The sequence below is a fragment of the Chaetura pelagica genome, unplaced genomic scaffold (assembly GCF_000747805.2).
Source record: "Chaetura pelagica isolate M959 unplaced genomic scaffold, ChaPel_1.0 scaffold111, whole genome shotgun sequence".
In the NCBI taxonomy this organism is placed as follows: domain Eukaryota; kingdom Metazoa; phylum Chordata; class Aves; order Apodiformes; family Apodidae; genus Chaetura; species Chaetura pelagica.
The window spans coordinates 1,738,923-1,753,919 of NW_009952153.1; the positions used below are offsets into that span (position 1 = coordinate 1,738,923).

The window sequence follows — 14,997 nt, forward strand, 5'->3', positions numbered from 1 at the left end:
AGGTTCAAGATGATCATGTTTCTGAATTTGCCCAGCAACATCTGAATGTCATGTTCAGTAAATAGATTTCAGAAACATTCTAAGAATGTTAGTCAGAACCTGAAAGTTGAAAATGGGGTTTGCAAAAACCATTTCTATTGCCTACTTAGAGGTATTGCAGGTTTCAACGTGCCTATCTCTAGCGTTCGCTAAAGTGAACAGGGACCAGTCTTTCTTCTTTTAGAATGTCTCAGAATTGTATTTTATCCATAGAATTTAACATGCTAACAACCTGAACTATTCAACTGACAGAGCAGTAATATTGTTGGCAGTAATTGCAGAGCAAAGAAGGAATGTGTGGGCAATCCTCAGCCTCTGGAAAACACAGATCCTAGAAAACAAGAAAACTGAAAAAGTCTCATTGATAAAGGGAGGATGGCAGCCTAAGAGCAAGACAGGTGGCAAAAGACTAGGATGGTTTCAGAATATGCAATGATCTATGTGTACAAAAATGAATGTTGGACCCCTTAGTATTGAGACTTGGAGATCTTTGGTTAAAAGAACTTCCCTCCTGTTTCCCCCTACAGTAAATATAAGAACAGTGCAACTTGTTTATCTGTTAATGAAGGAAGAAAAGGTTTGTATTTTAATTTCCCCCCTCATATATAAGTGTATAAATATACAAACACATGCAAAAAAAAAATAATTAAGAAAAAAAAAAACAGAGAGAGAAAAAGTGTTTTCTTATTTATACAACACCTTTCCATCAGCAGGAACACCCAACTCTTCTGACAATTGGGGATGAATGATCCACTTATAAGCTTCTTTTAGCTGAACAATGTCATCCTTTGCCAAGGAAAGGCCCAGTTTTCTGGATCACATACACAAAGAAATAATAACTTGCACAGGAGTCTATCAAAGATTGATACATGGCACACGGTACTTCAGGAAAATCTTAAGTAACTAGTCCCAAGCAAACAAGCAATGCGCAAATAGGAAAGGACAAAAGCACTAAGCATACAGACCACAGAATGAAAGACTGAAAGGCTGTTCCAAGAGCTCCTACAATGGCACTGAATCTTTGTAGTGAATTAACAAAGTGTTGAGGAAACATTAAGGCCAGACCAGGATTCCAGATAAGATGCTTCCCAATAAACACAGAACTTTGGGAGGAGTAGCTAAAGGTAGCTACAGTCAGCTCAAGCTATTTTAGGACTAAATTGCCTACTGCCTGCCTCTGGTCATGCATTCTTGACTGAACTTGCCTGGTGACACTACACAGCATGGTAAGTAATACCAGATTTAAAGTAAACCCTAATCCACAAAAAAAAGTCTTGTTTTTCCACCAGATCAGTGAGATGATCAGCTGAGTGGTCACATAAGCACTTACGTTAACATAAGAAAGACAGAAGGTACATGTAGATGACAGCAAGATCCATCAACATCTAGTTCAGCTAAAGTAAACTGAGTGTCTGGATCCTACAGGGCAGCATCTGTGCTACTTGCTTAGGAACTTCCAGCCTAATTTATTTTTTTTTCCATGTTTCTATTTGTTAGTGTTTTTTTCACTGACATTTAAAAATAGATTCTTTTTTATTTTTCTCTGTGTAAAAGAACATGCACTGAGGAAACTCATGCCATAGCTTCATGGTAGATCAAAAGTTGCAAAAGTCTGTCCAGAGCATACCTAGAGAAGAGCTGAGAAAGAGACAGACACAAAAATCCTGTTGGGTTTTTTTGTTGTTTTGTTGATTTTTTTTTTTTTAAAAAAAAAGGTAAAAAAAATGTTAGACTTATTTTTATTGTCTAAAGGGTCACCTAGTCCTTCATTAAAGGAGAGCATGAACTTCAGTGAGCACAAATCCTAAAAGGAAAAGACCAGATGACAACCTCAGTTGACCATGCTGGGACCGACTCAACTACCACTGCAAGTACAGTGACCAGGCATTGACTTCTGTGTCTGTGCCTGTGGAGACAGAAATTAAAAGGAGCAGATGCCTGTAAGAAAACCAGCATATGATTTCAAACCACTTGTTTAGAAGATAACAAATTTAAAAGCATGTCATTCTAGACAAACAGCACCCATGGTAGGCTATGTGGGCAATATTTGCCTTACAGGGTCTCATACTCTCTAGAGCACTTTAACGAAACAATTGCTTTTAAATTAGTCTCAAAGTGGAAAGTGATTCATCACCTCTTAATCTACCTTTCTATGAATATCTTGAAATGGTATTTCCAGCCAAGATGGCTTTCACCAAAGACTAGATCAGCATCCTCAACTAACTTTGAGACAATTTATTTCTTTTCCTTTTGCTCACAAAAGTAATTTATTTGTTCAAAATTACTGTGTTCTCTTTTGGCCAGGAATGGGAGTATCCTGGAGCAGAACAAAGAATCAGGCATTTAAATTTATTTCAAAACACTGAGGTATAAAAAAATAATTAAAACTTACTTGCACCCACTGCACTGGTATCTTTCTTGCTACACTACTGATTTTTCACCATTATCTGACTAACAGTTTTCAGTCACTATTAATGTAAGCTAAATCTGAAGAGGTTGTATTTCATAATGCATTTCAGGTTCAAGAAGATTCTGGCTCAGAGATGGCATCATGACACCTCTCAGGACCATTAAGCTAACTCAAAGCTGTACAGTTGGACAGACAGCCTGCACTCCAAGTTGAAATGCTATGTCCTCGCTATAATCACACTGTGAGGCAAAAGAGATAAAAAACCCTGATTAAGGTCAAACCAGGTAAATAAGAACAAAACCAAAACAACCAAAACAACAAACTATCTGTCATCTTATCCTTAATAAGCATCAAGGAAACTAGACAATAGTATAGTAAGACTATAAAATCAGCTTCTTCCCTGCTCAAAATTTGTATACACAAATGGTGTCTATAGAAAGGAGTTATTCTCAGACATACAGCAAAAGCTATAATAATTGTAATAGAAAAATAAAATTACACCATATCCCAATTATTAATTTCCTTATGATTAATTTTGAAGATACCAAGTAAGTTAAAACCTTGGCCAAGGACACAGGGGATCTACATATTTGACAACTATTAGCCCAAGTACCTTTATATGAAAGCAGCTATCTTGACCTTGAAAATACAGCATTAATTGCTTGGTTAAATTTTTTTCTTAACGTACATGTCTCAGTAGGTCCACTGCATTAAGTGGTTTCTCATTTCTACTGTGCTGGAAAAAAGTGATAGTAAAAACTTCTCTCCTTTCTCTAAATCTGGAGGACTCTCTAATAGAAGTGGTGTGAGAGTTGCCAAAATAAATTACTCACCCCATTTCCTGTTTTACCAGCAGCCAAGCAGCACGCTATAGGTCCCCAGCCATGCCCAGGAAGAAGAGAGAGAAAAAAATATTAAAAAAACAAGTGAAATTAAGGCTCAAAACTCCCAACAATTTGAAGGACTGTTAGTAGAAGGAAAAATGTTTCAAAATCTCAGGACAAAAAGGAAGCATTAGGATTTTAATTCAGGTTTTGCTTTAGAAGTGGAAAGATAGAATTGGTGTTTGCTTTTATATGTAAGACCTTACTTTGCAATTCACCTCAAATCCTATCTGGCTTTAAATAAAAAAAGGATCAGGATGCATTAAACACACTTTGAAACTTGCTATTAACACTATAACTAGACAGACTGACATCCAAGTCAAGTGCAACCAGCAGTTATCTACTGCAGAGAGAAATGGGAAAAAAAAATAAAGTGTATAAATGGATGGTATGTGAAAACTGATTTACATACAAATTAAAAAAATATATAATCAAATTCAGTTATCATCCCTTACAAAAAAAAAAAATTAATAAAAGACTTAGTCTTATGGTAACCATGAACCCTTTCCCTAGAGATTGCCCCCTTCTTTAAAGCACACCACTTAGGCTGAATATGAGAAAGCCGACGAACAGGAGCAATAATTCTATAACTCAGAGGGAGCTTTTTTCAAGTACAAACACTTGAGTTCACTAACAATTATTTATCACACAACATACGTAGGAATGGCTAGAAGATGTGATCTGAGAATCATGGGCAGATTCAACCCTAACTTCTGCTTTTTCCTTTCCCAGTTGCCCCTCCTACTTTATGCAGATCCTCTCTGAATGCCACCTTCAGCAGCTCCTGGCACACTTCTTTGAGCAGAGGTTCCAAGAAGAAACATCTGCTTTACCTTTGTGATCACAGGATAATTCAGGGTCCTCAGGAGGTCTCCCCCAATGTTGTGCTTATAGCAGGACTGGTTGGGAAATCAGACAAGGCTGCTCAGGGCTCTATGCTCTATCTCTTGAAAATAGAGACGGCAGCACCTCTCTGGACAACCTCTAATGCTTGATTGCTATCAATCCATGCACTGAAAATACTTCCTCAAACTCTGTTCCTCACCTCTAGCAGCCTTATATATGTAAAGAAACATAATGTAGCAGGCCCTTACACTGCCCAGGAAAGAAGGCCACAAACTGTCACTTAGGTGTCACAGCCAACAAATGGAATTCAGTAGAAGAGAAATTAATTGTTACAACAAAGGTCAAAAGCAAAATTAAAATTACCAGTGGTATGAAAGGACAATAGAAAAATGCAAAAGTAAACACAGAGGAGCAACAGCCATCGAATCAGTGCAACACTAACCTGCTTGAACAAATTTAAAAATCATTAAGAAATGTAAGACTTCCAAACAACATTGCTTATGCCAAAAGCTTCCAAAAGTACATCTTTCCCAATCTCAGCTTTGGGACCCAAACATTTTAGAGGTGCATCTCTTTGCAGTCTCACTCCCTTCTCTTTGTACTGACAAATTGATTCTACAAGATGATCTTCTGCTTCAGTCTAGTAATTGCACAGCGCTTAAGGTTTTAAAGTCTTCCCCTGCATGGGCCAAGAGTGACTGCCATTCTCTGCACCACAATGAAAATGTACTTTACTACAGTGAAATGCATTACAGTTAACCAGAATTTTAACTATGACATCAAATGGCCTTTCTATCATGTTTTTAATTAAGTGGGAAAAAAATCTTGATGTTGGACACAGGTATTCAGAAGGCATGTACAATGTTTCCATGTCAACAGAACACCCATCAGTGCAAAAGCAATTACTAAGAAGATAAAAACTCCCCTCCAAGCTTCCTACAATAAAGCAACAACAACAACATTTACCATTCTTCCTCTACTAACAACAACAAATACATTAAGAATGGTAGGATGCCACCTAACTAATATAACCTGTACTGTCGATACACAGTCTGGACACACAGTCTAACATCCTAACTGAAGATCAATTCAAAAAACGAAATAGTTTGACTCAAAACAACTCAAATTAAAATAATCCAAATTAGTAGTTTACAATCTGTGGACTACTAGTAAAGTGTCAGAGAAAGGTGACTCCATACACTTGTCATATAACCATATATACACATGCCAGGTCCAAAAGAGTTGGTATCTGAAAAGCAGTGACCACCATTGATTTAAATTCTTCAGAATTTTAAATCCCTTCCCTGCTTTTCATTCTTCATCTATGGTGCTTTGAGAATAATCTCCCCCCAAACCCTGTTGAAAGAATTACTGTCTATTTTCAAGGAAATAATTCCAATGAAGAGGTGAGAAAACAAGTATCAAACTTAAGGGAGCAAAGCTAGGATCACATCTTCTTTTCATTTATATCAGAAGAAACCACATCATAGATCTCTTTTACATGTGGATAGAGGAACTCAATAAAAAAAAGTCTCTTATCTTTCCTTGGGAAAAAACAAAAGTACAAGGAAACCCTAAAAACAGTGCTAGAAATATGAAGGGGAAAGAGGAGTGGTGGAAAGAGGACACAAACTTCATCAGATACACAAAACTGCACACTACTGAACAAAATAAATATAGTTGTATTGATGGAATACTCTACTCAAATTCATGATGATTCATTATCCTGCATGTGTGGAGAGTACAAGCAAGACTGCTTCACAAAACACCATGAAGTATATTGTAATCTTGTTTGCAATAATAAGCCAGGTAAAATAATACATAAAAATAGTTTCCAATTGAAATTCCTTGAACGTAATTCTGAACTAGAGAATATGACAACCATAGAACTTGGGCTAGAAATCTGCATTTGACAAATGCCAGTTTAAAAAAAATCTCATATGCCTTGATTTAAAGCACATGTAGGTTTGGTACCCAGGAGATGGCTAATCTCACTCCTTTTCCCTGCTTTATGGGGTTACAATACAAAACAGAGAACACTTCTGTATGTAAATAGCTATGCTAAAATAACACCACAGGTCAAACTTAATCTCCTCTCTCTTGGCTTCAAAATTTAAAAAGAATGAAAGAAATTACTTTCCCACTTCAATTAAGAGGAAACAATAGAGTACTGTGAACACAGAAGCCAAAAGATCCCAAATTCCAAATCACATTCAACCACCAAGCCAGCCAAACCCCTCTACTCCTATGCCTTCATTCCCCTGCCCTACTCTCTCCCAGCTGCATGAGAAGCAGGGGATCAGATCCCTCTACTTCATAATTACTTTATGTTTGTGAAGTGGTTTGAAAATGAAAAATGCTCATTACAGAGCTCAAGCCTGCAGGGCAATGCTTAACAGCAAATATATTTCTGAAATACACTAGCTCAGGCACTATATTGATTACAAGCTGCAGGATATTATTCTAATGCTATCTGAGGGATCACAGTGGCAACAGTTGAAATACCATGTGCAATCCCAGCCACAGCATTTTTTCACTGTCCTAGAAAAGAGCTTCGAGATGGGGAATTCCATGATGAGGTACACACATTCCTACAGGGAGTAATGACTACAGATGCTATTTGCATCCATGTCCTTGTAGCAGGTACCAGGATGATGGATCACAACTGAGTCTACAGACATAGCTAACAGTCACCCTTTTGAAGGGCACCACTCACTTCATATTCTAATATAGTTGTCTGACATAAACTTGGGACTCCTGTATTTATGATTTATTTCAATCAAATATCCTACTTGTAGGAAGAAGTGATAGCTTCTTTGCATTACAGATACAAATACTATGCAAATGTACATTTTATGTCCCACTCTCCATCAGCTCCTATCGTTAGACTTGGCAGAATGACAACTGTCATAATTAAATTAGTTGAAGGTAGTACTAAAAGGTAGTTCCTGTTATTTTGTTAAAAAGAAGTCAGAGAAAATCTGTCTGTCACACAAAAGGTCAATGGGGAGGAGGCTGTCTTTGGGGTGTTCTTTTATGATAAAATTACATATGTTCATGTACAGTGGAGTTCAAAGAATTAAACGTAGAATTTAAGAAAAGACCTCTTTTCAACAAAAAGCATTTTGAAATATTTGATATATTCTATTACTTGCTGCTTTTCTGTAACTGTAAAACAAAACAGCAACTGTTTTTAACAATTATTTTTTGAAATGATAAATGAATATGTAGTAAATAAACTCTCATGATTTTAAAGAGCTTCTTTCTCCACCATCACTCATTTTCACCCTGTCAGTTAGAGCTCAGCTACATTCACAGCTAGTTTAGCATTTGACAAGACTGAAGGGATGGAATAGAAAGGACGACAGGAACTTCCTAATGAAGACCTGCTCCCAGACAAACCAAACTGCTTCCAAAGACAACAGATCTGGTTTTGGAGCTTCCTCCTCACTTATCTCACTCTCACTATTCATTTCTGGAGCTACACGACAACTTTTATTCTTTGGTTTCTACCAAGCACTGTAGTATTGTTTGTTTTCTTGAACATAAGGACAAGCCACCTTGAATGAAGCAGATGGACAGGTTGAAAATTACATCTCATCCCTGTTTATCACACTAATAATTTATTGCACTTTGAAGACAGTTATTATAAAGTACTAAATCTGGGTTTCTACCAACTGCACTTGCCAAGTCAGTTTTCCCAGTCCACACATTCTCAGTATTATCATCCACATTTCAATCAGCAAGAGGAATGCTCTGAAGCAAACTATTATTTTTGGCTGATGTTCGCAGCCAAGGCTGCCTCAAAAGCAGACAGAAACACTCGCCCTGCTTGTTCAGATGAGTGTGAGAACATCCCTGAGCCAGAACTGCAATACAATAACACCCTCTGCTGAGGCATGCTGGCAAAGATCCACCAGGAGGGTGAGGAAGAAGTGTAGCATCAGATTTTTCTTTCCCTGCCTCCATCAATACATAGCTACACTACTGAAAAAAAAACAACCAAACAAGACAAGTTATTTTTAACCTAGATAAACTATAACTGTCAAGCTAAAGATGCATAATGGAAATGTATGAAGAACTTGATAACATGGGAATTGCAGCTGGGACTCTAGCCAAAGATTCTGTGCATCACTTTGTTTTTTGCTTATTGAGGCTATAATGAATAGAGTATGGATGGCCTCAGTAATCAGTAGCAAAGGCAGACTGCAAATGGAAAAGACCTGATAAGTAATACCCTGAAAAATAATAAGGCTCCTCTATTTTTAAACACCTTAGCTTACACCAGACATAAAGTTGGAGGAAGTCTCACCTACATTTAGAGTTTTACAGAGAATCATGGGCACAGATGTATCCATATACTCACCTAGCCTGCAAGTGCTTTTTTTGACATATTTAATTTTTTGGTTGATCATAAAATCAAATGGGAATAAAGGCAGTTCATCCAGCCAGAAAGCACAAAGTGATTCATTCTGGCATTACTTTACCAGACAGTGGCAGCTGAAGTAAACACACCAACTATGCTTAATTTCAGATGGGAAGCAGAGAATCTTATGTTCCAGAAGACTTAGAAGTAAAATGTATGTTAGTCCAACACAGCTATTGCACCGGCATTTTGACTGAGATGCCAGAACTAACAGTATAAATCAACACTAAAAGTGTAGTAAATTATTTAACAATCAAACTGTGAGGGATAAGAACAGACCTCACCACAGGTTTACATATAAAACCAGGAAGACCTATACTTCTTTCTGCCACATTCACTGACACTTCTACATCTTACCACAGCAGGCATCTACCAAAGATTTACATCTTGCCCTTTAAAATACTATTTTTGCAGCACTTTTTATTGGAAAGCAAGGGAACACGATACAACAGCTCACAACTAAGCAAAAATTGGCATCTTATTGATCAAGATATACTATGCTTAGCTTTCTCCCTCAATTAAAAAAAAAATAATTTCCTAGGGTTATACACCTTTCCATGTTATCACTGTCTTCTGTAAAAGAATGACTGAAACATAAACAACTAAAGTTTGCTTAAAATTGCCATAAAAATCAGTAGTTCTACAAGTGCTATAAACAGTAGTTTCAGAACAATAGACTTTCAACAATGCCCAAGACAGGTGACTATTAAAATGTGCATTTTGACATAATTTAAAATGCTGAACAGTCACAGAGTTCATCTTCAAATTCCTTCATTTGTATTCTGCACTACCAATTATAATTTATTTCAGGAAAGGCACCAGCTGTGCAGTTCCTTCTCTAAGAAGACCCACAAAGCAGAGCTGGCATCTGTACTAAAGGGAACAATACACCAAGGGTTTAAAGAAACTCCTTTTAGATTTTCAGATGTAAAGTAACTCTTGGGCTAACTGAAAACTGAGGTGACTTGGATACTTTATTAATTAAAATACTACTCACCAAAAAGGGAGAGCAGACTTCACTTCCAGCATGTGGTTTTGTTTTTTTTAAACAATAGCAATTAAAAATCAAAACAGCTCCAGCTTGTACATTTCACAGTTACTTTATTTAATACGCATTTATGTTATGGAGATGTATCTGTAAACACTTACCTCCCTGACAGACAGCTGTGGGGGTAGAGAGACAGAAAATACAAAACTAGTGAACTGGTAGTCAGCAGAATTAACCTTTTGGCACACCTGCAAGAGAAGTATTTTAGTATTAAACCACATCAGTGAAACGGAGTTGATAATCTTTTAGGATATTCTTTATTCTAGTGTAATCACTGTAAATCCACGTTAATACAGATTCAGATAGATACTGAACATACAAACCAGAGTAATCCCTAACAACTTATTGAAATGTCACCTTTTTTGTTTAGTTCAAAAAAAGAATCATAGAATCAGACGGGCTGGAAAGGACCTCTGAAGATCATTGAGTCCAACCCTCCTGCTGCAGCAGAATAGAAGAAGATATTACTAAACTGTATCCTTATTGCTGTGGTGTTATGAAACAACCTAACTCACTATTTTAAGTCTAAGACCAACTGTCTAGAAAATCTTGGTGTAACACCTTACACCACAGTGACCAAACACAAGAACAGCCTACTCAAAATGTTTTTCTTCATGGAACTGATACAATTCTACAATAAAAATGTTTAAGGTCTTGGGATTATACAGAAATAAACAGGTATCCTCAGTATTAATTCATAGTCACTCCGCAAGGTAAAAAAATCATGTTTGTCACTGGAAATAACATGAGAACCCAAACACAAATGAAACATTTTGAAGTAAGCTATCAAGAGCTGACGGCTAGATGTCCCTACTGGAAGTAAGCTTAAACACACATGGAGGAGTTGTCCAAAATGTCAGTGATTTTAGTGAACGTTAAAGTTGAATTCTGAGTTTTCAAAGTTAAATCATCATCTCAGATAAGGAAATTTCCTTAAAAAATAATCAGGTTTTGTGATGCCTTAACAAATGCTGTCAAACTTTCCATTGCTACGTAAGAAAGTAACTCTGAAACAAGTCTTAGAAGTATACTTTTTAGTATTAGAACAAGTCTTAGAAGTATATATACTCTGCCAACAGAAACAAGAAAGAAACATGTACTGCAACAACAGAAGATACACACTATGCTTTCTGTTTAATCTCAGTTTTAGATTTATTCATGCTATTAACTGAATTATTTTCTAGTTAAACTTTTTTAAACATCTCAAATGCAAGTGTGATTTTTCTAGCTGATATGTCAGTTTGTCACATAAGCCATTTTATTGCTTAGAGGTGAGGTCTCCAACAGTCACTATGCATATATTCTCTCCCAACTCATATTTTCTCCCTTATCTACAATCTGTTGTATCCCCAAACAATTTTATTCCTCTGTGGCTTTCTAAATAGTAGTACATTCTAAAGACAGAGTCCTGCTATACTAGGAACATGTAGTTAAACTGAATAGCAGTTGATGCCTCCTCATTTTCCCTTGTCTAAGCAGCTGAACCTCAGGTTATCTCCTAAATTAATGTAACTACATTATCTGTAAGCCCTTTTCTTAGGAAAATATGCTCCTAGCAGTCATTCCATTGCACCTGCACTGCTATTTTTAAAAAAAAGTTACATTATGTCAAGGCCTGGGTAAAATACGGTCACACAGATAGATTTTATTTCCCAGCTGCACAGAAGGGATGCAAACACCGCCAGGAAGCAGAACATAGTTGAACGGCGCCATCTACACTTCAAATATTCGAAGCAGGTAAATGTTCCAGTTTGTGCTCTGATTATTTTTCAGTTGTTTAACTGCATGGTATTTTTAATCACCAGCTCTATACTGTAGAACACACCACACACAAGCTCCAATAAAGATATGCATAGAGGTTAAATACTGTTTATTTACCATCTTAACAAAGTCAGCCTCGCAGAACTCCTGAAGAATTCCCAAACACACATTGCAAACCTTCACAGCAGAGTTCTCCACTGCAGTATTTTCCTCATTAACTAAAGGAGTCTGCTGGAGTGCTCCATTGTGGTTCACATCATCAGGCCCTTCTTCAGTGTGTTCAAGTCTGATTCTCTTACAAGGTGGATCCACTACATCACGACAAACGGTATCTTCCTTTTCTTGATTTTTCAGAAATTCTTCTAAATCCTTCATCAAATCCTAACACAAACAAAGTCATGATGTTGTTGTTGGGTTCTTTTTTCTCATTTCTCCAGTGCTGCAACAAGCACTTACAAACACAATTCTAGAAGGCAGTACCAACCCTTCCAGTTTAGCCTTAGTGCATGTAATTACTAACTTGGAATTTATACGAAGACATCTATACAATCAAAAAGGTCCAAGCTGCATTTCTCTCAAAATGTTATTAAATTGAATTTTGCTGAGCAGATTTATTTATCAGCCAAGAAGAATGAAAACATTTTACAGGACTGACTTGCAGAAACACATTTATCTTTGGTCCCATCACTATTCAATGAAAACAGATGTTTATTGCCTTTTTGGCATTTAGATTATGTTAGAATTTAATTCCTACAACTCCATTAGTCTAGATGGCTAGGGAGAGAGTTGGCTAGCATAGTATGAGAACAAAATGAGAGGAGACACATGTGAGGGTGACATTAGATACATAGAGGGTGATATTAAATACATACTCATATAAAGAGAGAAGCCTACATAAATTAAAGGATGTGCTGGTAAGGAGAGAGAAGAATTAACTGCATATCTGTGAATTTTAGGAAGGATGAGAGATAGAGGCAAGACAGTTCAGAAAGAAAGACTTATTAAAAGGTCTTTGATACCAAGGACAGCAGTCACTGTGTTGTTGCAACTCAGAGGAAAATCACGTAGAGATGCAAAAGAATAAAACATGGCATACAGAATGAAGACTTCTCAAATGACTGAGAAAAAACGTAAAAGGATAAGGAAGAAAGATGTTAAAAAATGAATTCTGGAGAGTCTAAACTTGAACAAAGGTGAAACAATCGAGCCAGACACCAGAAGATGCAAGGCATTAGACCAGGTAAATGGACATGTTTCTTTGGCCTACACAATGAGAGAGGTCTCAAAGAACCAACATAGAAGAGAATAAAATAGCCAAAACCAAGTTGAGAAGTATCAAATACAAGAAAGGCAAGAATTATTGTGCACAGCTAGGAAAAATGTGAAGAACACTGAATTTCAGCACTAAGGTCAGCTAAAAAGGATGCCTAGTAACACTGTCTGATTGACACATTTTTCCTTACCCTGCTCTCTGCAATTCTTCAGTTACATCCCCCTAACCAATTCTACTGAAAGAAGAAGGAATTAGAGGCAAAAAAAGTTTGGAGTTCCTCCTCTGCATCAGCTGCACTGCCCAGTTCCTTTACTACTTATTAAAGTAAAAAGAATGGAGGGAACCATCATGGTTGCTCTGCTTCAAAAGTGTGAGCACCATGTTCTGCAGAAGCTAACACGCCCTGTTTTCTGGTGCTTTCACAAATACATAGTTACTTTCACAGTCAAACTTCACATCATTTAACACAAAAAAGAATTGTTACATTCTATGATTCTTGTAACTTCTCAAAACTGCACAGTGTAGCAGAAGTCACTTTTCATAATTCATTTTGCAAAGCATTCTCATCTCAGGCAAGGAGCCCAAGAATACAACATCCTTCTCCTGCAAGGTAACGCCAAGAAGACCACACTCCTATGTTCACACATCCTAATTAGGAATGCAAAGAACAAACCCTGTATGGACGTCTATAAATTGTCTGTGATCCCACGCAGCGGAACCTCAAAACACATCGTGGGCAAGTGCCAGTGTTCAGTAACAGCTGAACAATTGGCCTGTCCTTTTCTGTTAGTGAAAACATCCTGGATAATTCTAAAATTAAAAAAAAGAAAAAAAAAAAGCTTAGAATAAACACAGTTAAGCAACTCAACAATAAAAAAAGGACTCACTTAACTGCACCATGTTTAGAATCAGTGGTTGGTTGTTTTTGAACTGAAAGTTCAGGGTATGTGCTTGTCTTAAACCAAAGGCACAAGATAACTGGAAGATCAACCCAAAAAGACCACTTACTTGGGAAAAAAGCTTCTGTACTGCCTAGGAAAACCTGAAGTCAAGAGTCCTGGCAAAAGTACACTGAGCTTTTGCCCAGAACTTTATCCTTGATAAAGTGTGTTATGTGAGAAGTTATTCTTTACTAAATGGAGAAGACCGGTGGAGCTAAGGGGTATTAAGGCAAACATAACATGGAAATTCCTCCTAAAATTGTAGCAACTGAAGAATCAAACTGTTAAAATCAAAGAAAAAAAACCCAACCTACCCATTAGCTCCTTCAATTTTTTTTGTCAAGATGTCTTCCCAGAACTTTTGAACAGACTAATTTATTTGGTTGAAATTAAGTAGTGGGATAGAACGCTCAGCTTTAAAAAAATAAATACAGAGAGAGATTCCCAGTGAGGTGCTCCCCCTTACTGGCTATCTAGGAAACTTTAGGAAGCATGTAAGATAATAACCACAGTAGTTCAGATCAAAGATTCAGTTAGTTTACTGCCATCCAAAGTGGGGATAAACAGACGTCACAGGAAAACACGTGTGTGCACGGCACACATCTCTACCAAGTGCTCTCTGCCTCCAGTCATTTCTGGCTTGGGGGATTTCTTTGACCTGGTGTGGTTTGCCTATTGGCAAACCTTAACGTCTCTTCTCCAGTGTCTCCCTAAAATTCTTTTGCCTCTACAGCTTTCAGCAAGGAATTCTACAAGCAATTCCACACTACCTGTGGAGACAGATACATAGATGCGGATATACACAGCTCCTGAGAGGTTATATACATTTTTTTCTGTATATATACTGACCGATGAATCATCTGGTTTTGTCTGGGGCTTAGGTTCTGTATGTAATGTTTGCTATCCCCATGGTTTTTGTATTGCAAGAGACAGCGTAAAAGCAGGATATAACGATGTTCTCCCTACCAGCCACAGTCTGCTTCACCTCTTGAGGTCTATCCTTCTCAGGAGTACCTGGCACAGAAACATCTCAACATGGAAAACCTTCCCAGCATGGGAGAAGCTGCTGATTCAGTTAATACAGCTTCCCATGGATTTGGGCTCTTTATGGCAAGCTGTAAAAACGAAGCACTTACCTATAAAACTTCAAACCTGCTGCTATAAATAAATAAATCAATAATCAAACCCCAAACCCGTTCTTTTATGTGAGTGTTCGTGAGGCTTATGAGACGTGACTATTGACACCACAGGGGCCACGCACCAGAGCCTGAACCGAGAGGCTGAAGAAGAAGGAGCCCCGAGAAGCTCCTGGGGGACCCTCCCGCTCGCACGGGCGGCACCGGGCCGCGAAGGCCGGCACCGGGCCCGG

At 37.5% G+C, this 14,997-nt stretch overlaps 2 protein-coding genes across 2 annotated transcripts in view; one reads left to right on the forward strand and one right to left on the reverse strand.

The window, feature by feature from the left end:
• Positions 1-13,486, reverse strand: part of PUS10 (pseudouridylate synthase 10) — a 30,603-nt gene extending 17,117 nt beyond the window's left edge. The window contains exons 1-5 of the mRNA XM_010007053.1: positions 13,361-13,486; positions 11,532-11,795; positions 9,755-9,841; positions 3,283-3,317; positions 739-850 (exon numbers count right to left, since the gene is read on the reverse strand). Coding sequence (XP_010005355.1) covers positions 739-850; positions 3,283-3,317; positions 9,755-9,841; positions 11,532-11,795; positions 13,361-13,486 — 624 coding nt within the window. The remainder of the gene's footprint in view (positions 1-738; positions 851-3,282; positions 3,318-9,754; positions 9,842-11,531; positions 11,796-13,360) is intronic.
• A 99-nt stretch (positions 13,487-13,585) lies between these two features.
• Positions 13,586-14,997, forward strand: part of PEX13 (peroxisomal biogenesis factor 13) — a 5,809-nt gene continuing 4,397 nt past the window's right edge. Inside the window, exons 1-2 of the mRNA XM_010007150.1 lie at positions 13,586-13,601; positions 14,637-14,658. Of these exons, the coding sequence (XP_010005452.1) occupies positions 13,586-13,601; positions 14,637-14,658 (38 nt within the window). The remainder of the gene's footprint in view (positions 13,602-14,636; positions 14,659-14,997) is intronic.